The sequence below is a fragment of the Chelonoidis abingdonii genome, chromosome 20 (assembly GCF_003597395.2).
Source record: "Chelonoidis abingdonii isolate Lonesome George chromosome 20, CheloAbing_2.0, whole genome shotgun sequence".
NCBI lineage: Eukaryota > Metazoa > Chordata > Testudines > Testudinidae > Chelonoidis > Chelonoidis abingdonii.
This window is the reverse complement of record NC_133788.1, coordinates 17806779-17833815: the sequence shown is the minus strand read 5'-3', so window position 1 is coordinate 17833815 and position 27037 is coordinate 17806779. Positions and strand designations below refer to the sequence as shown.

The 27037-nt window shown below is 40.6% G+C and overlaps 2 protein-coding genes across 2 annotated transcripts in view; one reads left to right on the top strand and one right to left on the bottom strand.

Moving 5' to 3' along the window:
* Window positions 1–467: 467 nt before the first annotated feature.
* On the top strand, window positions 468–3691 carry ZNHIT3 (zinc finger HIT-type containing 3). Its single transcript, XM_032779341.2, has 5 exons — window positions 468–580; window positions 1131–1162; window positions 1284–1376; window positions 2696–2776; window positions 3372–3691. Exons 1-5 carry the CDS (start codon window positions 501–503, stop codon window positions 3560–3562), a joined length of 477 nt encoding a protein of 158 aa, XP_032635232.1. The 5' UTR covers window positions 468–500; the 3' UTR covers window positions 3563–3691.
* Window positions 3692–3934: 243 nt separating this feature from the next.
* The window catches only part of MYO19 (myosin XIX), a 29913-nt gene continuing 6810 nt past the window's right edge, over window positions 3935–27037 (bottom strand). Inside the window, exons 4-25 of the mRNA XM_032779332.2 lie at window positions 26826–26974; window positions 26149–26262; window positions 25308–25440; window positions 24920–24989; window positions 24374–24476; window positions 24027–24123; window positions 23361–23437; window positions 22448–22538; window positions 19549–19720; window positions 17830–17903; window positions 17598–17719; window positions 15375–15488; window positions 14510–14686; window positions 13326–13472; window positions 12632–12739; window positions 11394–11464; window positions 10174–10280; window positions 8241–8410; window positions 7032–7161; window positions 6730–6815; window positions 5895–6203; window positions 3935–4947 (exon numbers count right to left, since the gene is read on the bottom strand). Coding sequence (XP_032635223.1) covers window positions 4819–4947; window positions 5895–6203; window positions 6730–6815; window positions 7032–7161; window positions 8241–8410; window positions 10174–10280; window positions 11394–11464; window positions 12632–12739; window positions 13326–13472; window positions 14510–14686; window positions 15375–15488; window positions 17598–17719; window positions 17830–17903; window positions 19549–19720; window positions 22448–22538; window positions 23361–23437; window positions 24027–24123; window positions 24374–24476; window positions 24920–24989; window positions 25308–25440; window positions 26149–26262; window positions 26826–26974 — 2750 coding nt within the window. The 3' untranslated portion in view covers window positions 3935–4818. The remainder of the gene's footprint in view (window positions 4948–5894; window positions 6204–6729; window positions 6816–7031; window positions 7162–8240; window positions 8411–10173; window positions 10281–11393; window positions 11465–12631; window positions 12740–13325; window positions 13473–14509; window positions 14687–15374; window positions 15489–17597; window positions 17720–17829; window positions 17904–19548; window positions 19721–22447; window positions 22539–23360; window positions 23438–24026; window positions 24124–24373; window positions 24477–24919; window positions 24990–25307; window positions 25441–26148; window positions 26263–26825; window positions 26975–27037) is intronic.

Below are 27037 nucleotides of genomic sequence, written 5' to 3'. Positions count from 1 at the left end.
TACTTGACGTCAGACCTGTGGCCAGTGGCAGGGGCTCCAGAGGGAATAAACAGAACAGGTGTTCACCCAGTGATCCCTGTGTGCACCCCTGGGTGGGAGGAGCCTGCCTGTCCTGAGGGCACTTCGCCACAACCCATTTATCACACCAGGGGCAGATTCAGTGACTATTAATGGCGGGGGGGTGACAGGACAGCCATGATGATTTTTGTGCACTAGGAGTCTCCTCACAGCCCCCCCCATCTTGTCTCCGGCTGTTCCTTGGGCGCTGGGGTGTGTCTCCATGGGCCAAGGCCCCCAGTCCTCAGCCCCACGCCACAGAGCCTCCAGCGCCCTCACACAGCCCCCGCCACGCCCACAGCCCCCCCACCCTCGCGGGGGCGGCGCGCATCGGCGATGGATTAGTAGAGCCGGGTGGAGGCGATGGGCGCGCGGCTGAGCGGGGCTTGGGGCGGAGCCTGACTGGCCCCAGGAGCGCACACGTGGGCCGCGGTGGCCGGAGCATGCAGGAGGGGAGCGGCTGCTGCGTGTGCGCGGGTCGCGGCGCCGCTCGATACCGCTGCCCGGGCTGCAGGGCCAGATAGTGAGTCCGGGGGGGGGCGGGGTCGCCGGTGTCCCTCCCCCCCGCAGAACCCCCCGGGGAAGGCCGGTCGTCCTCCCCCCCCCCCCNNTCCCTCCCCCCTGGTGCCGGCTGCATGGCCCGGGAAGGGCCCCCCCCCCGCCTGTACGCGCGGCCTGTTGCAGTGGAGAAGGGGATAATCGTTCTCCTCCCTTCCCCCCCCGGCTTATTGCTGGGAGCAGGAGTCCCTAGAGCCCAGCTCTGTCTGTGTCTCCGCCCAGTGATTGTTGTTCTTGTCCTTTCCGGGGGGGGGGGGGGGGCAGAGGAGGGAACAATGGTGGGGCTCCCCCGTTGTCCTACAAGTAAATGAGATTGTTTCTGCATTCACACGTGCTGCTGGGCCCAGACCCACTGGTGGGAGTGGAAATAACTTATTTCGCTGCTCCGATGAGAGCCCTCTGCTCATCCCCGAGGTTTGCCAGGAGAGTTGCTGCAGTTAGTCTCTGGCAGAGCACAGGTAACATTTAACTAGTGTGTTTGTTTTTTTTGTAAATGGCACTTTTCTTTTTTGTAGTTGTTCTGTCCCCTGCTACAAGAAGCATAAAGGTAAGACTATGACTTTGTCTCAGAGTTGTACATTATTCTGAGCCAGTTTTTAAAATACTGCTGACTTGTAGCTGTGACCTTCCCATTGTTAAGAATTAATGTAACTTTGAATTTTTCATAGAACAGTGTATACCAAAACAGGATCAGGTTGTAAAGACGCTGATTACAGATACATCCTCGCTTTTCGGAAGAGTTAAATCAGTGCAAGACAAAGGTATGTTTGCTTCCTTTATAAATATATGAAAAGCATAAATTCTGGATAGCTATTACCAAATGAGCTTTCCAGGGCTTCTTAGCAGAAATGGTCACACAAAAAGAACAAAAGATTTAACCTTTCATCTGCTAGGTGCTGCTAGCATCTCATTGGAGAAAGAAAAGTAGCCCAAAACCTAGGAAAATTAACACACCAATTACATTCCCAGAAAAATAGGACAAATACATATTTGGTTACCATTTATTCAGTATTCAGGCAAAAATATTTGTCTGCTAAAGGAGAAAAAAGTACACCTGTCCACTTTTTTTATATTAAGTTGATAAACATGCCTGATTTAATAAATATGTAATCAGAAGTTTCACTCTGTCCAATAAAAGTGCCAGCAACACTACATCCTGGGTATGGTAGAGGCTTCCTTTGAAATACAGTTAGAGAGATTTAATGATTAGATTACAGTATAATGTTTTTCTAAACAAAAGCTCATTGTTGTGATTATAATTTTGTCTGATATTTAAATGCAGTGATTTGTAAACCTGTTAAAACTGCCTAAATACCTTTAAAACCCCCCCATAAATACCAACAAGTTTAATACATAAAATTAAAGCATTATTATAATTGCTGTAATTTGAAACAATCTTTTAACAGGTCTAACTCTTTGCTGAATGCTTGCCTATTTTACCGAAATGCCTGCCATTGTTTATGTAAGGGAGGGAAAGTTTTTCTGTAACTGTAGAATGGAGCACGCTTGGTTAGAATTATACTGCTTCAAAATATAATTGTGCCTTCAGCTTGTTAGAATATGCTTAAAACCCAGAATCCTTATACTAAATACCTATCTTTTGTAAAGTACCTTGTGACAACCTAATGTGCTCTGCAGTTAATGCATGTGAGTTTAATCTTAACACTTTACTCTTATCTACATATTTAAATTTTCAAAAAAAGAAACTTGGATGTGTAGTGGCCCAGATTTTCAAACAAGTCCTATAGATTTATGCCAAAGGAAGAAGGGCCAAGTCATTTCTTTTATGGAAAGTGCCATGTGAGTGAATACCTATTCAGTGTTTCAGGTATTGCAAATGTGTAAGGTCTTGTCTGGAAGACCTCTACATTAAATGGTACTCAGAAGGTTACGGGAAAGTGGGATGAAGGTCTGTTCTTCCACACAGTCTAGATATTTCATATCTGAGTTTTACCCCATTGCCAAGGGGTGATGCAAAGCATCTGAGTTCTAAATGAGGGGTAGTAGACAGAAACATTTGACTTGTTGCTTTTGGACCTAACCTATTTTATCCGTAAAACCACATTTCTATTTGCCTTAGGAAGCCATTGGTCTGTAGATGATATCCTGACAGAAGATGATGAGGCAGACAGAGTCCCACTGCAGAAACTCAAACTCTTAGGTAACCTTTAAGATTAATCTATGATGTCTGCTCTAAGAGCTGACTGCAGTTCTGCTTCAGTCACACCACCTAAGAATTTGCTTAAAAGCTAAAGTCAGTGCTCAGTATTTAGTTCTTCATGGGCATCTTTATTATGCCTTTGGGAGGATTGGTAAGGTTTGTATTAAGTTTAGTCTTTGTACAAAGAGTAACTTTCAGATAAACTGAATTGAAGCAATACAATCTTTGACTCTATTGCCTGACCTAGTGGGAGAACCAAGCTTTGATCTGGACTTATTCTCTAAATTGCAGGAAATCATGTATTTATAAAAGTAGTGTCTGCTGAGGCTCTGGGGGGCGGGGGAGGGGGAAGGGTGAGTTTAAGTCCTCTTAGGCAACAGATAATGGGAAAGGTTGAGCTTAGGAATTTTTTTGTTAAATAGAGATGCAAGTTTCCCTCCTACATATTAAGTTTTTCTGCTTTCCTCAAGCAGATGCAGCATTGGGTTGATTTAAAAAACAAAAAACACATACTTTCAAACCCATGATTAATCCCCACCTGTTAATTTCAAATGTGGCTTTCTTCCTCCTCTAATATATATATTTTTAAAAACAGGGGAGTCTAAAGAACTGAGAAGCTTACTACTCAACCCCCATCTGCAGCAACTGCTGCTAACTGTAGATCAAGCCAAAGAAAAAGATTCCCTCATAAAAACATACATGCAAGAGCCATTATTTGTGGAGTTCGCAGACTGCTGCTTGAGAGTTGTTGAACCTCCAGAGAAAGAGAATTGTCTTCTGGAGTGAGAGACTCTTCAGGAACAGAACTAATCATGAATTTTTCTAAAACTGGAAGAAACATTTTATTACCATGTGCTTTGCTCAAACAGCCTCAGGTGTGTGTTTTCCCCTCAGTAAAACATATTTAAACTCCTGCATATCAGCACTCTAATTCACACTTCCAGTGTTGTCATATGGTAAGCTTTGTTACAGGTGGCTGAAGGGAGGCATGTGTGTGCATGTAGTAGGTGTAATTAGAGGTTCCATTGCCAACTATGCCTGTGCCAGGCATTGCTGCTGTCAGGTGTGTAAGGAAGGAGAAAGATTAAGTCCACTAGTGTTTAACTTTATCCTTCGAGCATTTGACAAACCTTGATGAGAAATTAGAGTCCAGAGAGCTGCACAAGATATTTAAGTTTATTAAAATGCCACGTACATAAAAAAACAAATGCACGTACATTTCCCTGCCTCAGGTCAAGTAAGAAGAAAGAGCCATTTGTCCTCTATCACACTAAAGGTTGCCATGATAAGAACCACATCTGCTCCTATACCATGTGTGAGCCTAATGCTGGAGATGGCTGTAACAGTGAGGGGCGCTGGAGCTTAGCAGCACCAAGAGACTGGAACTCATATGTGACATCTAACTGCTTAAAAGCAGCATGTTAATTTTTCTTCAGCTGGTCAGAAACATTGAGCTCACTTTTCCTAAGACGGTGTCCAGCATTAAGCTCCACCAATTCTTGCATTTTATTCGTAAGCATTAGCAACCTGCTGAATGTTAGTGCTATTTGAAGGAAGTGGCTGTATGCTTGCCTCCGGAGGAGGGGGGGGGGGAAAAGAGTAGGGTTCAGATTCCTTGAAAAAACTCACTGTTGCCCTCTTACTTTTCCCTGTATGGGGGAGTGCTGAAAGGATATTTTCTATTAGATCAGAGTTCTGTTCAGTTATTTCCCCCCAAAATACTGTAGTTCTATTAAAGGTTGTTATGATTGTTTGTAGTCCTACTGTAGTGTTTTCTTGGTATTAACCACTTCCTCCATTACCTATAGGAGAAAGAAAAATCCATGCTAGCGACCAATGCACCTGTAACCATATACTTACATATGCGACTATGAGGAGAGGGAAATCAAGGCACCAGGGTAGCAGCAGATATTTTTAAATTGAGCTGTCTCATGCAGGAATATATTGTAGATAGATTAAAACATTTAGAAGCAGCAGCTTGAAAGATGTCCTTCCTTGAGGGAAAAAGTGCAATAAATATTTAAGGTGGCCAAAAGTCCACATTATGTAGCGAGCAGTTTTTTCCTATCTAGTAAGATTTGGTTGAATCCAGTGATCATACAGGCTTGGTTATGTGGACTGATGTTTGCATGAGGTAGTGGAGACTTCTTGCAGTGAAACTTGACAGAGCCCTAGGAAGAGAAATAATTAGTTTTTAGTTGCGGGGGAGGGAGAGAAAAATCAGCCCTCCACACAGCTCAATTTGCTACCAACAGTCAACAAATCATACCTTGTTCAGTCACCTGCCCACTAAAGCTAGACTACCTGCCGAGTGAGTAAATACAACTCACTAAAAGTAAGGGTGGTGAAATCTGTCCCTCAGCTGTCAGGGAAATTACAGCAGAGAAGAATTTGTACAACACACCAGTAAAACCAGCAGGGGCTACAGTACTACATTTTTAAATAGGAGATTTTGGTTGTGAACACCAGTGTGCAACCAGTGGTTGGAATTTAGGGCCCCTGTGTGCTGAGCACATTTATCACTTTACACAAGTGTTCCTTCATGCTTAGTGTCCTATGATGGTGTCTGGAGTTATTTCACGCTGAGAAACAGGACAAAAAAAAAAAAAAAAAAAAAAGGTAGGCCTTTAAAGAGCGGTTTTTGGAGAAGCAAGTGTGGGGTTGACTATTTGGGGGTAATTTTACCTAATGGACTCTTTCCAAAATTTGATCTCTTCTGGAAACAAAGAAGTGGGAGAGGAAAGAGTTCGGCGTTGCCCTCCTCCTGAATTCTCAAAAGCCCTAGTGTCGCAGATTCTTTAGTATCTGCTCTATGCAAGCGTTTTCCATCTCAAAGTCTCAAAATTCCTCTGACCCTATATTAACCTTCAGTGGCCTGGTGGAGTGAACAAGTTACGTAAACGTCATTTAACTTATCTGTGCCACGCCTAGAGTCATAGGAAGTCTGGCTGAGCCAGGAAGCCTCCCTCAGCCTTGGGCATCTGTGGGGTGAGGCTGTGTCTCACAAGCACGAGGCTCAAGTTTGGACAGTAGTTCTGCCATTATGCAATAACCAGTGCTCACTGTATGTCAGGTCATCCTGCTGAATTTGAAGTGTTCTCAGCGTTAGGTACATTACCTGTGGGAGTGCTCTAATGGAGGTGATACCACAGCCAAACAGATTGCTCTCCACTTTGTAACCATTGTTCCGATGAAGTATTTTCAAGCATGCCAGAAGGGATGGGTCTCTTCGAAATCCAACCACTGTAACAGGTGCAGTAGATAGAACTAGTCCAAGAGGCCAGAACTGTCTTATTGCACTTAAAGGCCAAGTCTTTTCCAGTGGACTAGGTGATTGGTCTAAGAAAATGGTAGCACCAGGAACAGAGGAACGGAGTTCTTCTTCAGTGTAATCTAGCTCCTTTGCTGCTAGCACATCCATCCTTGCCTTAGGGAAGGGAGACAATACAACATTCCTGAGAGACTGAAAGGCGCAGATGGACCTAGTTCAGAACTAGCCTCCTATGCCTCTAAGTTATTAGAATCTTCCAAAAATAACATGGATAATTCAACCAACAGGACAACATTCTGCAGAATTCAACAAGCCTGGGTGGCTAGTTAAAACACTAACTCCCCATAAAGTGAAGCTGAAGAGCAATTGAGGAGTTGATCCCACTGCCCTCAAGACAGGACTAACTGCAGGACTGAACTCTGAATTCTTGCCTTTCCCACTCCTTCAGCTTGAGGAAACTAACTCCAGTCCCAGGAGAGGAGACTACAGAGTGCAGTTTTCTCCTTTCCCATTAAGAGAGGACAGGAGGCAGATTTATAGTAATGGGAAGGAATAAAACACCAAGTCACAGCAATGTACTTTTATGTTTTCTTTGACTATTTGGAGGAGGAGAATATTTTTAAGCACACAAAAAGAAGCAGGCAATCAGACACTGACTCAGTGCAGTTAGTATGGTACTTACTTTCCATTTTCTCCACGCATGCTTTATAACAGTAGCAGCCCTGCGCATTCTTTGGAAATGTTTCTTTGCGAACCAGGAGCGAGCAGCTGAAGATTTAATCAAAAGAGTCAAGAATAAAGGAACTGCCATACAGAGGATCTCAAAGTACTCACCTATAACAAAGCCAGCGGTATATATTTCCTAATTGGAAACTTTGTGCCAATGTTCAATTATGGTACCCAGACCCTGGCACACTAAATATTTAACCCATCTGGAAAAATTACTTTTGACATCAAATCACACCTGTATCAGCTTTCACCTACCAGCCTGGATGATGGTAGCAGACCAGTTCTGCTTTGATAGCTTCCTCTGCTTAAATCTTCTCCAGCAACACTGAATGCAAAATACTTTCTCAGATAGTACTGCTGCTCTTCTAGCTTCAAGTTGTTCTAGCTGTGTCAAGGACAAATCTTGCTAGTAATAGACTGCATATTCATTCAATCATTTAGGAAAAAGCTGCGATTGGCCTCATTTTTCATTAATTTATAACATGGATCCTTTGGTATTTTGCATGAACATGTTTTAGAAAAACTATTAAACAGTGGTGGGTTAATGTATCTATGGAGACCTGAAAATATCAGGTTTCTAGAACTGTAGATCATATTTTGAAAAGACAGGCTAATTAGACAACCTGCTACTCCTAAAGTGAGGGGGGAAGAGACCTAGGGGTGGAAAGTGCCTAGAAGATAGATACTTTAAACAAGCTTCTTATATTGGCTTTGATAGAAAGTGGTCTGCTTCATTAGCTTAGGCCCAATTCAGAAAGTAGGTAGTTAAAAGTCCAGCTGCGTGTTAAGCACATTGTGAACAGGGAATTTGACACTTAGGCCTGGTCTACGCTGGGCATGGGGCGAGGTGAATCAATCTAAGTTACACAACTTCAGCTATGTTATTCATGTAGCTGAAGTTGATGTACTTAGATCTACTTACCATGGTGCCTTCACTGCCGTAAGTCAACAGCCAATGCTCCCCTATCGACTCCACCTGCACCTCTTGCTCCAGTGGAGTACTGGAGCAGACAAGAGAGTGCTCGGTAATCGATTTATTGCGTCTAGACTAGATGCAATAAATCGACCCCTGCTGGATTGATCGCTGCCTGTCGATCCAGCGGGTAATGTAGACAAGCCCATAGGAGAGAAATGAAATTTATCAACCTGAAACTGAATATAATCTTTAGTGCAGCTGTGGCAAGCAACAGTAAATGAGTGAGCACAGAAATGGGTACAGTGGGGGTGAATGCTTCATGTCCCTTACCCGATGGAGTTTTAAAAAAACTAAATTCCTACTCCCATTGGATTGTTTTCACATACTAAAGTTTTTTTGTTTTGTTTGGGAAATAATGTGAACAGGGTGCGAAATTCTGCTTCCACTGAAGTCAGCAGTTTTGTAGTTGTTTACAATGGAACTGGGCTGTGACCTGTATTGCAGCAGCACACCCTTGTTCTTCCAAGGGATGGATGTAACATGCTTACCATGGAATTAGTCATAAAGATTTTGGTTTTTCCACAATACATGGAAGAGTTGTTTGATTTGGTCTCTGTTTGCTTAACGGAAACAGCACTTTGTCCCACCATCATTTTCTGAAGAAGATCATCGATGACAAAGCGTAACTCTTCATCGTTATTTGCTGTTGGAGTCAAACCTGCAAAATACAAGATGTTGAAGGGAGGGAAAGTCAAGCATCCAATTAAAGACTGGAAAATAGTCTCACTATAAGTAAAAGGGGCACCATTATTGCAATGGTTAAAACCACCTATGTAGAAACAATCAGACTTGATTTGAACAGATCTTATGCAATCTAGAAAACAAAACCGAGAACAGGAGCAAGCGGTAAGGGATTTAGACCCTCAATGATAATGTTCTGCAAAAAAGCAACAGCACTGAGCTGGACTTCACCACAGTGCTTTAGACTGTAGTTTTAAAAAGGGAAACGTTTCGGAGATACCTAAATAGGAGATGATTCTATCAATGGATCAGGGATTATTCTGGCCACTTTTGAGATAGAATAGACACAGTTCTAGTTACATTATTAGGAAACAGACAAAAAAAAAGAAAGGACAGCAGAGTGAACAGAAGAATGAGGGAAATAGGTTGAGAAAAGTTGCACAAGTTAATTTCTCTTTTGGAAGAAGAAAGACTCGAGGATAGACAATTCAGACTAGAACAACTACATATCTCTCTGAGAGTATAAAATAGTGCCTCACAGCAATTCTGAATGTCAAATATAGGAACCTGGAAATCCCTGGATCTTTCTACCCCTAACAATGCATGTGTTGGTTTTTTTATTGCAATACTTATTTCTCTTTAGGAGATGGAAGAGTTGGAAAAAACAATACATTTAGGCTGAATATTGAAGTTTTGCTTTTCTTGCCAACAGGAGAACACCTGGGGATGAGCAGTGCTTCCACTGGCCATCACTAGGAGCCAATAGCCGTATTGCTTATTCCCATCACCAGGAAAGAAAGTTTCTTCTTCTTCATTCTGAACCTGTTACCTACCACAATAAGCGGGGAGAGCAGCTAGTCAAGAGAAGGCATTTCCCACACAAGTGTCCAATAAATATTTTGACTGTGGCTCTCAATTACAGATTTTACTGCATATAACTAACCAAAGCTAAGCAGTCAGCATTTTCCCAGATACAAGCAGACTGAGCCAGTTAGAACCTCTTGTACCAATAACCAATGTTTCCTGGCTTACTGGGCTTCCTTTTCCACGTTAAAGTTAGATGTACGAATAAACTTTGTTATTAGATTAAGGTTAAAAAAATGGATTAATATGATGCATGTTGCAGATACTTTCCATGCCAAATTTAACAATGAATGAGCTGGTACCCGCTCCTAACAGCCCCTCTTTCAGGAATACATAGCATACGCATTACCTTGTGAATAGGATTACTTTTTAAATGCATCCTCAATTGTGGCTTTGAAATACAGATGCGCACAGAGAAGTTTGCAAAAGGTAGAAGCAGCAGAATCCAATAAAGCTAGAGGCCAATTGTGTATTTGGCAACAGGTACAAGAAACAGAGAAAGGAATGTAAGCAAACAAAAAAACTTAAAATTCTCCAGTTTACTTATCTAATGCAAAATATAAAAATAGTCACAAGAAAAAACAGGATAATTTGAAAATCATATTCTACTCCCGATAAGAATACAGAATACAGTCATCTGCACAAAGATGGAGGATTTAGCATGGAAGTAATTTTATTTAAACAGTTTTAAAAGCCTCCCTTAAATGCCAGATTGTATGGAAATTAACAATGACTAGAACATAAAAATACTATGAAAGCTCAAAAATGAGGAACTTCCCCAAAACTGAATGTGTGATAATAACAGTTGCTGGATTTTGCTTCATGCAATAGCAAGAAATTCTGTGCACTGAGCTGAGTGAAACGAATAAAACCTACCTCTTTTCTTCTTAGCAGGAGAAAAACCATTTTCATCTGGCAGTGTATTAGATGTACGTGATTTTCTCAGCATTTTATAACGCTCAATAAAACTTTGGAAGGAGACCCTGAGAGCCAAAGTGAAAATCAATCCTGCATGAGTACCATTTACTGTATAGCTCAAGTGTTTAAAAATTACCTTTTAATGGGGGGGAGAGGGAGAAATAATTTTTGGTGTGGATTATTAAAGGATGAGCAAGGTTCCACTGCACACAGGTATAGACTTAGTTTTTGTTTAGGGAATTCTACACTACCAACAGCAGACATTCCACAGCCTTGTTTAACAGGATTATTGCACTTTTAGCTGATTAAACTCAGTTTTACTACTGGAGGCAAGCTATCACTGCCCAGAGAGATCATTGTGACTTACTGCGCCACCAGCTATTCTGCTGTTTTAAATTTTGGCTCTTAAATACAAAAGAACCCTGCAAACGAATTGCTCAGATGGCTTTAAAAACTGTTTCCATGAGAAAAATCCTAAGACAGCATTCATGATAGCTGGTTTTCAAGAATCTCCACTAAGAACTAGGGGATTTAGACATTAGCTAACTAAAATTAGTGGGAATTGTGTTGTTAAATCTCAGGTTGGTTCTCCAAATCTCAGTCTCAGAATATAAAATTCCTTACTAAAAATAGAATAATTAAGTAAATCTTGTCTGTGCCACTGGCAGATTTCAAAATTGTCATGCACAAGGACTGACCTGATCCAGTAACAGCATAATGAACTGCTATACTGATGTGGGGATGGAGAAATGGACATTTCAGAGTTCAGGTGACAACCTTATACCCATATTTCTTGGGCCAACAGGTCATAAAGCTGTTGCCTTTCAGCATGGAGATTTTAAAAGAAAGGTAGGAAATAGGCATCTAAATTCCCTACACAGTTTTGAAATTCTTCACCAAGGTGTATTTGTCTAAATAAGCCATACAGCAGAATATGTACGTTTCTTGCCATTTTACATTTGGCTACTCCAGATAAAAGTGTTTATCTACCCATTCAATCTCTGTAGTAACAAGTACTCAGCAATTAAATTGTAATATAGAGAGGGATGCAATGGTCCCTGATCGAACTCTGTGGAAGCCAGTGGAGCTGCACTAGACAAATCCGGCTTATGAAGTTTAAGGAGCTGTATTCTGAAGATAAAGTAAACATGAGAAGCTTAAAATTCATTAGGACTTACCTAATAGGAAATCCAGCTGCACTGATGCTGATAGTTTCTACTATGCCACATGCTTCAAGCTGACTGAGAACCTACAGCAGGAATTAAAACACTAATTCTGTTTAGGTACTGCTATTAAGGTTTACCAGGGTGTCTATCAATGCAAACTGCTTTTGATAACCTATGAGTTTTTCAAAAGACTTGAGCCTTTCTATTCGTATATAGTTTCCAAAAGCAATTAACGTTCACCTGTTCAATCTCTCAAGTCTGTTGAGCACCATAACTTTGCCATCTTTCAAAGAATCATCTACTACTTACTACAGTGGGAGTTTAGCCTAAGTACTCTAGGGCAAGTGTGTGTTAAAACAAATGACACATTACATCTAACTATGAACAGAGTTAGACAGGACTGTCCTATCCCAGACAGTTTGCCAGAAGTCTTGAGGCTCAATTTTGCTAGATGTCCGATTTCCGCCCCCTCACATAGTCAGCTCATTCACTAGTGGCAGAAGTTTCTTTACTTTGTGAAGTAGGTGGTTTTGCTCCAACCCCAAGCTACCTGGAATTTTTACTGAGGATTTGCCAGTTACGTGCCTCACTGCACTTAAAGTGGCAGGAAACTTATCCTGAATTTTCAAACTGGATTCAGGTTTTTAAAATGTCAATAAAACAACATCAAGATAGATCCTTTGGCACTATGCTGATCCTTTATGTACATTCAACAGAGTTTTTGATTTTATACCAGCTGAGAATCTCCAAGTTTAGTTACAGTTGCTCTGCTCCCAAGGAACCTCCCACTCAGCATGCATGTCAGCTGTTTGCATCTGAGTTGGCAGACCTCCCTGTATACAAACTAGGAGTAGGCAGAGATTTAATAAAAGGTGTGTATTATAAAATAGACTGTGCCATTAAGATGGGTCTTGACTCAGAGCTAGGTTTGGTGAGCTCCAAGCCCCCCCACACCACTAAATCCAAACTTGTACTGAACAGCATTTAAGAGAAACTGATGTTTCACATACACAGTATTTATCAATGAAGCTGCAGTGAAGAGAGCCTCACCGAAGATTCACCGTAGTTTGGAGAGGTTTAAGTATCATCGACCCTACTTCTGGTAAGTTCCCTCTTCTCAAATGAAACTTTCAAGATATTTGCTAAGAAAAGTGCTTTACAACCCGTATCATGCAGAACCTGATGCAAAGCTCAGTATGAAACCAATGAAAAGACATGGACTCCATGAGGAAAATTCTTTGCAGAGTTACCTCCTCTTTTTTAAAAGTCATTGCTTTGCAGTCAGCATTAGGCTTGATGCATCTGATGTAATGAGGTGTAGTGCTATGCAAGATCTGCATCAGACGTTCGAGTGAACCCTATAGAAACAAACAGCAATTATTAATGACTATGCCATATTGAGACCTTTTTGTTTTTCCTGAGCAGTTTGGCTAATCAATACTTAACGTTTTTAAAAAATCCTGATGTTTTTTCATGGTAGTGTTTATAGGCCCATAACAGCAGAATTGTTTAAGTTCAGCATAATAAGCACAGCTGCTCTTTTTCAGGACAGCTAGAACAAATTATCAGTATTCCATTTAAAGACCGCTTCTGGCACTTTTTTATTCTGTGGGTAATTCAATGTTCCTAAGTGTGCTGGATTGATTGCTCTACGCCTGGGGTTGTAGCAAGTCTGGAGAAGTAGGTACTGGTTTGACATGCGGCCACAAGTTATGGGTTAAAAAGCACAAAGGAAATACAACAGACTCCAACTTCTACTTGTTTAAATACAGAGGCTCCCTACTGAACAGTGGTGTTTCAGTTTTATACCAGTATCAAACATTTGGCACAGAGTCAGGAAATAAATGGATGGGTTTTGATCATCAAGTTACTTGAAGATGGCAGCAGAAATCAGGCAGAACGATATAGTATCTAAGTAGCATCAGACACTCAAACAGGACAAACCTTGAACTTGGAGACCACTGTAACAACTGCTGCTCTGTTCTGGGTTTTGGTATCATTCAGTCTCTTTTCTGTCACAGGAAAGAACTTCTGAAGCAAGCAGTCTTGGGAATTCTTCAGAACCTGAAGTAACTCCAGTGGAACTGGGTCCTATATAAGCAAATACACATCACTAGGATTTGGGGGAGTTGCTTCGATAGGTAAGGCACCCTTAAAGATGTAACTAAATATTCATCATGTTTGGAATCAATAAGGTTAGTAAATAAGCTGTATCAGAATTTTATTACTCAACAAAAGCAACAGCTAGAGACCATTTCAGATCTGACACCATGTATTTAATCTGAATTCACAAATACAGGAAAATGCTTGAGTGTTAGACCAACTACCATAGTTAGTAAAAATTGTGTCTGTTGCTAGCATTTTCTTATGGAGGGATGGCACAATGAGAAGATTCTGGCACTTATGCAGTTTAGTTTTGGGGCTAGTTAACTAATGGTAGGCCAGTCCTCATAATGGACATTAGAACACTTTCCTATGCTTAATAAGAGATGATATTCACTGCATCACGATACCATTTCTTAAAGTTCCTTGCAAAAAAAGTGACTTGCCATATCAGAAATGTCATAATAGAAAATAGATTCCAATGTTCACAGATCACCTCCTTAACTTGGTGGTAGGCATAATGCAGAAAGACGCTAAGTTTTAAGTTTCTATGCGATATTGGTAAATGGCCAAAGGTAAGTCCATGCTGCTGTTTCCCTGATCACATGGAAGTTTAAAAAGTCTGAATTTAATATTCATAATTAAATATCACAATGACAGTTCTGGAGGCTGAAGTCCTCTATTAACACAATATGCAATAGCAGTGCACATGCCTCTACGCTGCCCCAGCAATATGACCAAACCCTGGAGAGAACATCTTCAGGGGCGAGAGGTCACGGAGTCTGCATGGCTCCCTTAATCCTTGGGCCTCTGAGCCTGCTACTAAAGGTGCTACCTGTGCTGGTGATTGTTCACTAGGAACTGGACTGAGATGATCAACCCCTTTCACATATCATCTACTAGTAGTGGACACTGCACTATGTTAACAGCAATTAAAGACTATTTTGAGGAGGCTTTTGATTTTTAGGCTAGCTTCTTTCATGAGCCATGTGTTTATTTTATAGTTTATTTTTAAAAATACATACCCTATTTTTCTCCACCATACCTTCCACTTGGTAACAGACTTGGCCAGCATAATGGGAAACAACAACGTTAGGCTTCTTACTAAACTTGTCCCGGCTTATACACCGGTTATTAGACAAAGCGTTCTCAATTCGGGTTTGGAACTGGCTGACGTTAGAGGACCTGTTCAGGCGACACTCCTGTGTAATGAAAACAAGGTAAAATTGCACCATGTCCTGTTTGTAATAGGCAAACTTTACCTGCACAGCAATTAAACTCTCTCAGACATTAGTATACTTAGGGTATGTCTTCACCACTCACCGGATCGCAGGGCAGCAATCGATCCATCAGGGACTGATTTATCATGTTTAGTCTAGACACATGAAATCGACCCCCAAGTGCTCTCCCGTTGATTCCTGGACTCCAGTGCTGCGAGAGGCACAGGCAGAGTCGACGGGGGAGCGGCAGCAGTCGACTCACCGCAGTGAAGACACCACGGTGAGTCGATCTAAGTACGTCGACTTCAGCTACATGAATAACACCCCCCAGTGCAGACCAGGGCTTAGACCTTAAGGCATTTCACCGGTCTATGTTGCATTTGGTATTCCAAGTACTTTAATGTTAAACTACTTTAAAAAGTGACTCAGTCATTGGGGTTCCATGTTTGACATCAATGGTGTACACGTACACGGCATACCTGCAAGACTGGGGGAGGGATGTGGGGAAAGAACCACCCCTATAGCATTATGGAAACAGCTGGTTCTTTTGCCTGTAAGGATGCCTTTAAGTGAATCTATCATCTTTGGTCATTTTGGGAGACAGATGAGGAAAGCAAGAAAAGCAGGCTAGACAGTATTATCGGTTCAGCTCTTAAAAAAAAAAACTTACCTCATTCAGCAAAGAAAAGATGCTGACAGGGCTTCCTTCTATCAGATCTAGACAGCTCTGGTTATCCTGGTAGTTTATGAAAGACCATTCTAGACCTTCTGCTGCATATTCTTCCTAATACAAGAGAAATGAGAATGTTCTCCTCAGGACACTAGTATTTCACAGTATACTTAGTGAAGTATTTCACTTCGGGCTTTTGTCACTTGACGTACAGTTACATGTTGGCTTTTTAAAGAACAAGTCAGTTCATATCCTTAATCACTTGCAGCAGATTTGTCATCATTTTCAGAACTACAAATGTTCTGAAATTTCTTCTCACATAAGAGGTCTAAAATCTTTGGCTAAGTGGCATCAGATCCCCACAGGGCCATCTGTAGGATGTACGTGGAATTGTGCAGTTTTTCATAAAACTGCAGAGATGCTTTACAGAGCGATCACACAAGGTGAAAGCCAAGTTGCGACTCAGGTGCCCCTTCGGGTTTCCCTTAAAGGGAAAGAGCATCCCACATGATCATCTTTAGGGCACAATTTAGCCCTAAGCAAGAGCTCAACATGCATCCACTAACAGTATTGTGTTGAAAACTAAATTAGATCCAAAAGGAAAGGGAAAATGATTTTTAACTCTGTTGCAGTCAATGTAACTGATTAAGTACTGTAGTTGTGCTGCAGAGTTCAGCATTCTTTCAGCTGAAACGGACAAGTGAGAAAGCAGAACAAGTTCTCACTTTTATTAACTTTAAAATTTTGTGGCAAGTCAAACTTGCTTTGGCAGACTCACTAATGGAATATAAACTGTTTGGCATGCAGCCATCTCAAGAAGGGCAAGAAGTCAAGCAGTGACTTGCAGCTGGCATAAAATGGCTCTGTAAATGGAGATGATGATTGTGTTTCAGTTAGAAGAGGAAAAGCCATTTACACAAAACCTGGTTTCCAGCTGTTAACTGATTACTAACCCTATGTGTGCTGGCATGTTGTATACAGTCACCCCAGGAGTGCAGTTTAAGCAAAAAAGTCAGTGGAACACACAAGCGCACAAGATCGTGAATTTCTTGATAATTTACACTCGGGCCAGTTTTGCACTACTGTGCTGTCTGTAATGTATAATTTTCTTATCTCCTCACTGCCACAAATAATAGATAGTCTTGTTCCCTTCAGCTCAGCTGAAAGGGCAAAAAGCATAATGGGGATATACGAGTAATAATGGGTTCAAATGCAACGCAATAAGTATGTTACAGTAGCAGCCACAAGCCTCAACGAGGGTTGGGGCCCCATTGTGCTAGATACCGTACAAACTTTTCAAATTTAAAGAGTTACATTCTGAAGGTTTATAGGTCTGAAATTTATATTCAGATGCATCAAGATCTAATTAACAAGGAGTTTCTTACTTGTGATCTAGCCAGTGGTTGCAACAACAGCTTAGCAAAGTTCAATGTTTATATGGTTCTGAATTAACTCAAGCCCTTCTTTTCTAGTGGTTGAAATGCAGAATGGAAAATACTTCATGTCCTTTGCCAGGGCTGCTTCCTACTAATAAGAACCTAGGGCAGACAATAAGTGTTCTATTTCTATTGAATGGACAAGGGAGTGGCAAGTTGGTTTATGAGGTAGTACTGCCAGGGCACAGGGCCCACACACAGCACTAGGCATCATTTAAGCCCTTATTACAGGGCCCTGCACGAGCTCTCTGCAGGAGATGAATTTTGGCCCTAAGGAACTGCCCACAAGACCATTACAGAGTCTTGTGTAAGACACAACCATGCATTAAACTCCGTTGTTCCCGACAGGGAGGCTGTGCTGCATTTGCAATTTCCAAGGAAGTCGCTGTTCAGACACTGCACACCTTAAGAGATGCCCAACAAATTCAGCAGCACCAATATGCCACTGTGATGAGCTCTGGACATTTCAGCAATTCACAGTGTCATTGGAACCCTGGTGACAGCTTTTTAATATGTACATGGATACACATTTTATTTCCTGTACAGATGTTCCCCCTCTCTGCAAGGGCCCAATACTACAATCCTTGGTCAGGTAAGTAATCCTGACCTACCTGTGCAATCCCAAGTATTTCTGTGACAGAGTAAAAGTTCCATAATCAGGCCATAAAACAGTTTTAGGTTAAAAAAAACCAAAAAACCAAACAGTCTTGTAATTAGGAATTTAACAGTGTAGTAACATAGGAATAAATACAATGACTGTGTTAGACATCTCGTAGAGGGACAGTACCTGTTGTGCCTTCAGATAGTGTGCTACAAAGTGCTGCTGTAGTTTCTCATTGGCATAGTTAATACAGAGCTGTTCCAAGTTGTTTTCAGGAAAAGATTCAAAACCATAAACGTCTAACAAACCTAGAGAAATATGGGGAAATATTTATTTTCTATCAGATCTAGTGTGTTTGAGTCTATAGAAGATTTACTGTACTTTCTACTGTTAAATTAAAAGGGACTAGAAACCATACCTATAAAGTTGGTCCACACAAGAGAATCTGCATAGATGCTTCCATTTATCACTGAAACCAGCCAGTCAAATAATCTGTAAGTAACAGAACCCCGATTAGCTGGAAAGCTTTACACTTATCTTGTAAATATTCAGTTGATTTATGTTTTCCAGTGATTTTTTCTGACTCCTACTGTTACTGCCAATACCACAATATTTTATAGTTTCACACTTTATCTTGGCAGCTAAACTTTTTTTTATGAAGTCAGAGGTTTGCCATGAATGTTTGAATAAAGTTAAGAGACCTCCTGAAACAAATGAAGAGCCCATACCCCCTTGCCACTAATTCACTTAATTGTGTCACATGAGTTCTGAAGAGCAGAAGACTATACTGTAACATGTGAGCACAAAGTCAAGACCCCATTCTACCAAGTTTGTTCCCTTTATTCCCACCAAACTTCATGAGACTAGAGGCAGTTTAGTACATGTATTTAAGCATTGCTCTGCTCAGCTATGTAATGACTAATTGACTTAGGAGTCTAAGGTGCTTTTGAAAATGGCATCTTAAAAAAAAAACAAACCCAAAAACAAAAAACACACAACCCCACACACCATGGACCTAAATCCTTAATTCAGTTAAGGACACAGGGCCTTATTCTGCCCTACTTTACATCACATATTGTCTCACTCATATCAAAGGGAAGTCAGAGTGTGAAGGCAGAATTTGATCTAGATTTTTTTCAAGAAACTTCTTTATTTTAAGATCATCTATACCATGTTTATCTTCGACTGCAGTAGCACCAGCAATGCGGCCCCATTGTGATAGGAACTGCACAAAAATACAAGACCAAGCTTCCTCCAAAAAGCTTACAATCCAAGGCCCTAGTCATACAGTGAGGTATGCATTAAGCCCCTTATCTATGCAAAACTTATTGTAGGATGGGGTCTCAAGAATAAGGGAGGAGAAGGAGGGAAGAGAGAATACACACGTTTCTTTAATATTTATCAGAAGGCAGAAGCACATAGGGCTGTCATGGAAGTGGATGAGAAGAAACAGATTTCTCACAGCACTGACCCATGTATTCAAACTATTTTAACTTGGATATATATATATATATATATATATCTCCATATATCCAATTCTGCATCTAAATGATAATATTATTTAATTATTGTGCATGAGTCAATTTCATTCGTGCTTTCAAAACATCATGAGTCAAATATCTACAGTGAGGAGCAGTGGCTCAGGGATTCCTAAGCTTTTTCATAATATAAACACGTTTTAAATGCATTTAAATCCTATTAGTGATTGCACAGACCACTTCTCCTCCTCATTTGTAACTGCATAACATCCATGTAAGCAATTGCTGAATTTGCAAGAGAGGGGAAGATGAAACGGACGAAGCCAGTGCCATGATACAAGAGTTTGTAAAGTGCTGGCATATTTTTTTTTAAATGTTTCATTATATACAAACTATTAGCAAGTTGAAAATGCTAAAAAAAAAATCCTCAAATGTTCAAACATGTAGAAGATAAAAAACTGATTAGAAATGTTCTTGAACAAGACATCACATGACAAGCTTTCCAAGGACAAGTACATGTAGTCATGCTAGATAGGCTGCAGAGGAATAAGGAATAAGTAGAAATGACTGATTAGACTACGATAAAACCCTGTTGGTCACGTTGGCACTTGAGCTAAACCTTATATAGACGTCAAGGAAACACTGCTCATGGAACGTACTTAGCATAGATAACTTTAGCCAGGCAGTCCCTTCTTGTTTCACATTCTGATCTGGAGCATGGCTTCTTGAAGACTTGTTGCTGTTTTCCAGCAATTATAGTTCGAATTCTTAGTGTTTCCAGCAGCTCCTCTACAGATACTTTTAGCAAGTTTGCAGTGGTCTTCAAAAAACCTTGTTCAAACAGCCAAAAAATAATAATATGAATATAACCAGTTTCTTAAAATCTAAACACCTCCCAGAAGTTTAATCTATATTAAAAAGTGGCCTTTGGATAGCCCACACTGAAGCTTCTGACTTCATGGAATATGCTCTTTTACTTTTAAGACAGAATTTTGTAAGACTAGCCTCTAATTCTGAATACCCACTAATTTTACCCAAGTTGCAGGTGCTCAACAATGCCCATTTAAAAAACAAAAACAAAAACAAAAAACCACACCCACCCACCGACCCCGCCCTCTCGGGCTATGTCTACACCACAATGAAAGCCCAGGCTTAGAAGAACTCAAGTTAGCAGACCCTGGATTTGTTAACTTAGGGCTTGAACAGCTACACTAATTTTTAACCCCAGTTTAGGAATTGTTGAACCCAGAGTCCCAACTTGGGAGCACCAGCATCTGTCACTGCATGATGTGGGCCCACAGTCCAATTACTCATTCCAGACTTCCTGATGCCCACCCAAAATGTGGCTGCTCTAGCCTTTTGTTCACAGTGCAGTGGGAAAGCTTGACTGACCAGAGGACAAAGGAAGTTGGCCCATGGGATTGTGGGACAATTTTGGTGGACTCTCAGAGCATGAGTCCAGTAGTGCTGCATCTACACTGCAAAGCAACAGGGCTTGAACCCTGTGACGTTCTGAGTGTAATATCTCACTGAAAAGCAACAGGCCCAGAAAGAGTTAATTAATTCACAGACTGACCTGACCCCTGGCTGAACTTTAGAGACTTGTTAGGAAGATATGTAAATGAACAGAGCTTTGAAATGCAGCCTGCATTGTTAGAGATAGAAGGGTAGATGTTTGCTTACATCACAAGACCTGATCAGAGCAAACAAGTCTTGTCTATTGCTATAGCTTTGATTCAAAGATCAAAAAAGGAATATTAACATTTAGGAAGACACTTGAGTGAAATAGTATTATTGTCTCTATGTCTATTTGAAGGTTGTAGTAACCTGCATCTGAACTGTTTAATAGGTAAAATTACCCTGTGCTAACTGCCAGGCCAAAAGGCTGCTGGAAATGTGTAAGAACCCTGGGACACAATCCTTCATCTCAGATCTGCTTCAGATTTCAAGAGGGGGAAATCTTAAACCATAAGGATTGAGATCCCCAGTCATTGGCTAGAGCCACCCTGAATATGGACATTTAGTAATAGTCAATAGGTTATAGTCCAAAGGACTTTTGGCAACTACAAGCTCATCTCTGCTATGTATCTGAACCTCAAGAATTGAATTCAAGTCTGTATGTATATTGATCTTTTAACCAACACTCTCTCCCTTTCCTTTTTTAATAAATTTTAGTTTAGTTAACAAGAATTGGCTATAAGCGTGTATTTTGGGTAAGATCTAAGTTATAACTGGACCTGGGTGCATGGCTGACCCTTTGGGATTGGGTAAACCTTTTCTTTTATATGACGAGATAAGATTTTTAGTAATCATCATATGTTTGATGTGGGTCTGGCTGGAGGCCTGAGGCTGTCTAGTTTAAGGGAACTGCGTTGTTTGGACTTCTGAGTAACCAGTGAGGTACTATAGAAGCTGTTTTGTGCTGGTTTGGTAAATTTAAGTATTAGAATATCCACCAGCATTTGGGGTTGTTTGCCCCATTCTGTTTGCAGTTCACCCCGACTGAGTGACCCCAGCTGGCTCCCACAGGCAGCATTGTCACAAACCCCAAGGGGTCTTGGGACCCTGGGTTAGCACGGTCTGTGTGTAGACGGAATGGGGGCTAGGCTTGAACCTGAGTTTGAAACCTGGGCTTAAAATGCAGTGTCTAAAACTGGCCACCCGAAATTAGACCATCTCTCTTAAGATATACCCTTGTCTGTTTATTTTGTCATCACACATAAACCCCAGCTTGCACTGCCTAAAGAGGTCTCTAAATCCATGAAGGGTAGTACACAAACAATTATTGCTAGTAAAATAGGAAATGTATCTGGCATAGTTAGAGAACTTAACCCTGTCATAGGAGGAGTCTAAATTTTCTGTGTACATTGCACAAGGAAAATCTTAACTCAAAAAAGCAGCTGAAGTATACTAGAAATTATTGGGCCCAAATTAAAGCCATTGGAATTTGTCAGAACTTGTGAAACAGAAATATGAAGCCTTCCTGATTAGGCCACTGTCAGTTCCATGGAAAACTGGGGCCATTTAAATTTAGGTCATAGAGATCTTCTACAGATAGAAGGAAAGAAGCTCAATATAGGTTTTCCCTTGTAAAGTATCTAAGGTATATAAAAGGCTGCAATTTGACAGGCTTGCTCAGACTGGAATCTCAAAATGGAATTACAACCTGAATATTTAAGCACATAAATATACATAAAATCTCCAGTCTAGGTCTCTGTCTCTGGGGGCCACACCATGTGAGTATACGACTTGGAACAAAGACGATTCTGCCAACAACTCACTCTGTGCCTTTGTACAAATCATTCAGTTCCCCTGGTCTCTTACGGGGTGGGATGATTACATTAGTGTTTGTGCAGCATTCTGATGTTTTATAAAAACAGACAGAGGAATAATGGAGTGGATACAATTAAGTGACAGTTCTTGATTCCTCTCCCTGCTTTGGCCTCCTAATGAAAGGAAGAGTACAGTAAATGAAATTATGTACTTCTGACATATTCAGATCTTTCTGGTGCCTAACAGGAAAGCAAACACTAAAGCTATGTATGTTTGGGGCCTCACCTTTAGCATTATCTTCTGGTTCACAAGGCTGGGATTCATCCACTGAATCAGAGAACTGAATGTTACCAAGGTGTAGAAGTCCTGCTAATATCTGCAACATAAAGAGGGATTTGAATTCTGGAGTTCAGATTCACCTACCATTGTTAAAGGCATCTGGGTTCCAAATACCACAGATGAACAGGACAGCAGCTGAAACATTTGTGCAAATATGCAAGCCAGAAATAATTTGAAAGAAGTTGCTTATATTTTTAAAGCCACTGATTTAGTTCCTGATCCTGCACTATTCAAGTAAATGAAAATTCTACCATTTACTTTTTGAGCAGAATTGAGCCTTTGGAAGTTAACTTTTACACATTAGATAGTATGACCTAACCGCAGGTGCTATACTAAAGAACTACTGTTGGTTTAACATTGGTCTACAAAACACTGTTAAACAAATGCAGTCAACTACTGAAATGAAGAATTAGAAGCACATCCTCCCCATCATCCTGCCACCCTGCTCTGCTGCTACCAAGGGATCTAAATGCAGCTGAACAGATGCCAAGAGTGGGCAGGATCCTGCAAAAGATCTTGGGGAATGCCAGAGGAGAGCCACTTTCCCCACCCGCAGACAGAAACAGAGAAGTTGTGTTGACTACTGCAACAATAGCTAAACAGGTTCCACAGTCTTGGGAAGGCAGGGTAGGATTCCTTACCCAGAATTCTCACTCAGGCTTAGGATTTGCTGTTAACAAGTCAAACTCTGCAGTCCTTACTAATGGGATCTTTGCCTGAGAAATCAGTAGGAGGAGATTTGCTTGGTAAGGCAAGGACTGCAGCATTTCGTACTAAGACGGATCACACACCAAACAAAAAACCATATGCAAACCAGATCCTTAGTTTCAAAGATGAATTTACAGTGTTTTTATCTGACCTTAAAAATATTGTTCTGTGTGGAGTTGTCAATGCCCAAGTGAAACATTGCCTCTCTGGTCACCTCAAAGCAGTCCTCTGGAAAGCCAAACAGCTGTTGTTAAAAAACAAAACAAAAACAAAAAAAAAAAACCACACACCCTCAAACAAGCCACCCAACAGCACTCATCCCTTCAAAAAGACAGTGTCCACAGGACAGCTGAAATTTTCAAAGGAGCCTAAGGTGGTTGGGCACCCCTTTGAAAGTATCAGCTGCAAGCACAAGAACATCTGCTTTGCCAAACTAAAAAAAGGGGAGAAGTCATACTATTAATTATACTACTGTTACCGAGTGACTTAATATTGAGCCTTTGTGGGCCCTAGGAGGTTAGGTAGCAAGTTGTTGAAGTAGCCAGAGATCACACAAGGTTTGTAAACTTAGCCTCAGAGAGATGCAGAGGCCTTGGATCAGGATTTGCTATTCTATGCCAAGTACAAATTCTTAACAGTGCAAAATGAAATCTGAACAGAGTCCAAGTCAGGCAGGTGGCTTTGTGAAAATGGAACATAAATCCAATGTACCAGAGCCGTAAGTCTCTCTCGAGTGATTTTTCTTCCTTATGAGCCATTAATATTTTACATGCAACAGTTAAACCTAACAGTCTCAGTTGTCAACTTTAAATCTTACCTTCCAGCGTTCTTTCAGAATTTGGCAGCCAGAAGAAACTGGCACCCTCAGGCAGGTTCCATTCCAGTCTTTCATCCTTTGTGGCACCTTTTGTGATCTTGCAACAAAAACAGAAGAAACTACTGAATCCTAATGTTGTATGAAACATAAATGGCAGAGTGATGATTAGCAAACTGGGAACATACTTAATGCGATAACACAAGATCCAGAAAACTGAATTAAACCATGAGTAAAAAACTGAACTGTTCTAAACAATAGGAAGTTGCAAGTAGATCTTCTGCCAGATCTAATGGTTCCATCAACTAATGTACTTTAGAAATATCTAGATAAATTAATCTAGCACAAACCTGATAAAAAATATGGAAATTCCTTTCACGTGGAGCCTGATAAGCAACTCTGGTTTTCTCCAATAGAAATGTTTGGATGGAAGCACTAGTCAGATGTTGTGATCTAGAGAAACAAACATGTTAGCATATGCCCTTAAAAACGGAAGTCCTATGCACAGCCTGTTGTCACACAGTATGCAAGGCACCCCTAAACTTTTAATAGTGTTTTAAGCTTCTGGTGTCTTTACTTTATGAAAGATACTATGACAGAGTTCTTAAACTGATTAGCCATGCAAGTGCACAGTAGTCCATTGGTACAGTCTTCTGGACTGAAAAGGTATCTTGCAAGATAGATGTCCTTTAAGTGTTGACAATGTACTAGGTAAATCCAGGAAACATTAATTCATCCCAATATACCAAGGTACGTTATAAAAAGCCACTCCATTCCATGTTCTGTGGAAGACTCGAGACACATATGTTTGCAAGAAGAGAAAGTTGTGAAGGTAAAAAAATAAAAAACCCAACCCACCACCATACAGCTTGAGCATTTTACATAACAATTAATACCTGTTTAACTGAAGCTGGATATATTTTCCAAAACGGCTACTGTTGTTATTCCGAAGAGTACATGCATTTCCTGTGAAGTTATCAGGAGTGGGGACACACAAAGCATAATTATTCTCCAACAATGGGGAAACAAAACAAAAAAACACAGAGCTCATTTTATTTTCTTCTTTTACGGACACACAAATATATAGGATGATTTGCATGCTGCTTGAATATTTCAGAGGTGATTTTTTAAAGAGGAATAATGAGGGATATTGTAGGTTTGTACAAAAAAACAAAAAACAAAACAAAAAAAACACACCACAAAACCCACACACACTTACAATATAGTCATGGTTTTGTTTTCCCTTAATTTTGACACTTAAAAAAAAAAAAAAAAAGTCTTTACCAAAAGCTTCCATAACAGGGTTGGAGTCCAGCACTCTCTTCTCTATCCTCTCCACTGTTTCATTGCCTTTAGGAGAGGTAGATGATGCAGCAACAGTAGCATAAAATTTCATAAGACATCGGGAAGTCCAAGTCTAAAAAGAGAATCTTAACAATAGGCCTTTGTCTGCTCTCACATTACTAATTAGATGCAAGTCTGACAAGAGCTTTGGCTATTGGAAAATAACATTGTGCAGCTAGTGACTGTGTTGAGGAAAGTGTTGATTCAAAATTTATGGCACAAGCTTAAGTGCCTTGCTGGACTAGGTTCTTGTAAGAAAAATGAAGGTACAGCTATTCTAAAGCATAGCCAGAATTGACAGTTATTCTGTTAAGCAAAGCTGTATGTGAACTATAGCCGCCTTAAGTGCTTTGCTGAGCAGAGATAGACTGTTGAATCAGGGTCAGAGTTAAAAGCTGAACTCTTCAAATCTTGTGGGTGTTTTGACATGTGGGGCTTACGCTAAATCATATCTAGTCCTAGCAAAGGCCAAATTCAGCTATCCTTACCTTGACTTCAATAGGAATTTTATTCTATCAAGAACTACAAATATGGTCCAGAGCGCAGTTTTACTCAGCATGGCCCATTTGAATCGAACCAGAGCTCATTCCCCCTCCTCACCTCCTCCCTCGTACTATAATCGCTTACGGTTGCCTGCTGTATTCTGTACCAATTGTATTTATGCTTCTCTCCTCCTTCCTCAGATTAGTGAGCTAGCTGAAATGCTCTGTACCACATTAATGTCTCAGAACAGTGGCCTGATTAAAAAGGGGAGGCAAAGAAAAAAAAATCCTATGCTTACCTTTCCAGCACCACTTTCACCACTAACAATTATAGACTGGTTTATTGGTTCAATCTGGCTTTCAACATTTCTGTAGGTCTGTTCAGCCACAGCAAAGATATGAGGTTTCAACTCCTAACAATAAAAAGAGTATATATATTGTTTGGAAAGGAAAACAGTTACGTTTAAAACAAAGCAGATTCTATTACTTAATCCCTCACCAGCCCAATGAGGTAGGGAAATAGAACTGAAAAGAAGAAGAATTTGGGCCCAGGAAACAGAAGCAGAAGGATAAGCTATGTAACCTAAGGCCACACAACAAGAATTAGAACTCAGGAGTTTCTGACTAAGCCTCACACTCAGGTCACTAGAATATTCTGTCTCTTCCTCTAGTCGACTTAAGAATTTGAGCACAGAAATATCAACCATCTCTCTCTTCTACATACAGCTCTATCTTAAAACTAAAATTTGAGACGCACACTTAACTATACACCATAGGAATGAATGAACCTGGCCAATGGTGGAGGGGGGGGGGGGAGGGAGAAGAGGCAAAAATGCTCAGGTTTGTAAAAGAGCCCTGGCTGAATAAAGCCTATAGGTTTTGCTAGAAGAGGTTCTAATATAACTGGTTTATTGGTTCAGATTTGGATGACTTTTCATCTCTTTTGCTTTGTAAGAAGAACAGTCACCACCATTACCTGAGGACGAAGTGCAACATGGTACTCTTTCATAAGCTCAGGCGAATAGAGGCGACAGATAGGTTGAAATGGATTTACGGCCACAAGACTGCAGCCAGCATATGTATAAAACACATCTACTGTGTACCTTGCTTGCAGACATTTCAGTACTGAAACAAACATATGTTCTATTAGCAATTATTCAAAACAAATGTATTTTGTTTTCCCCAGTC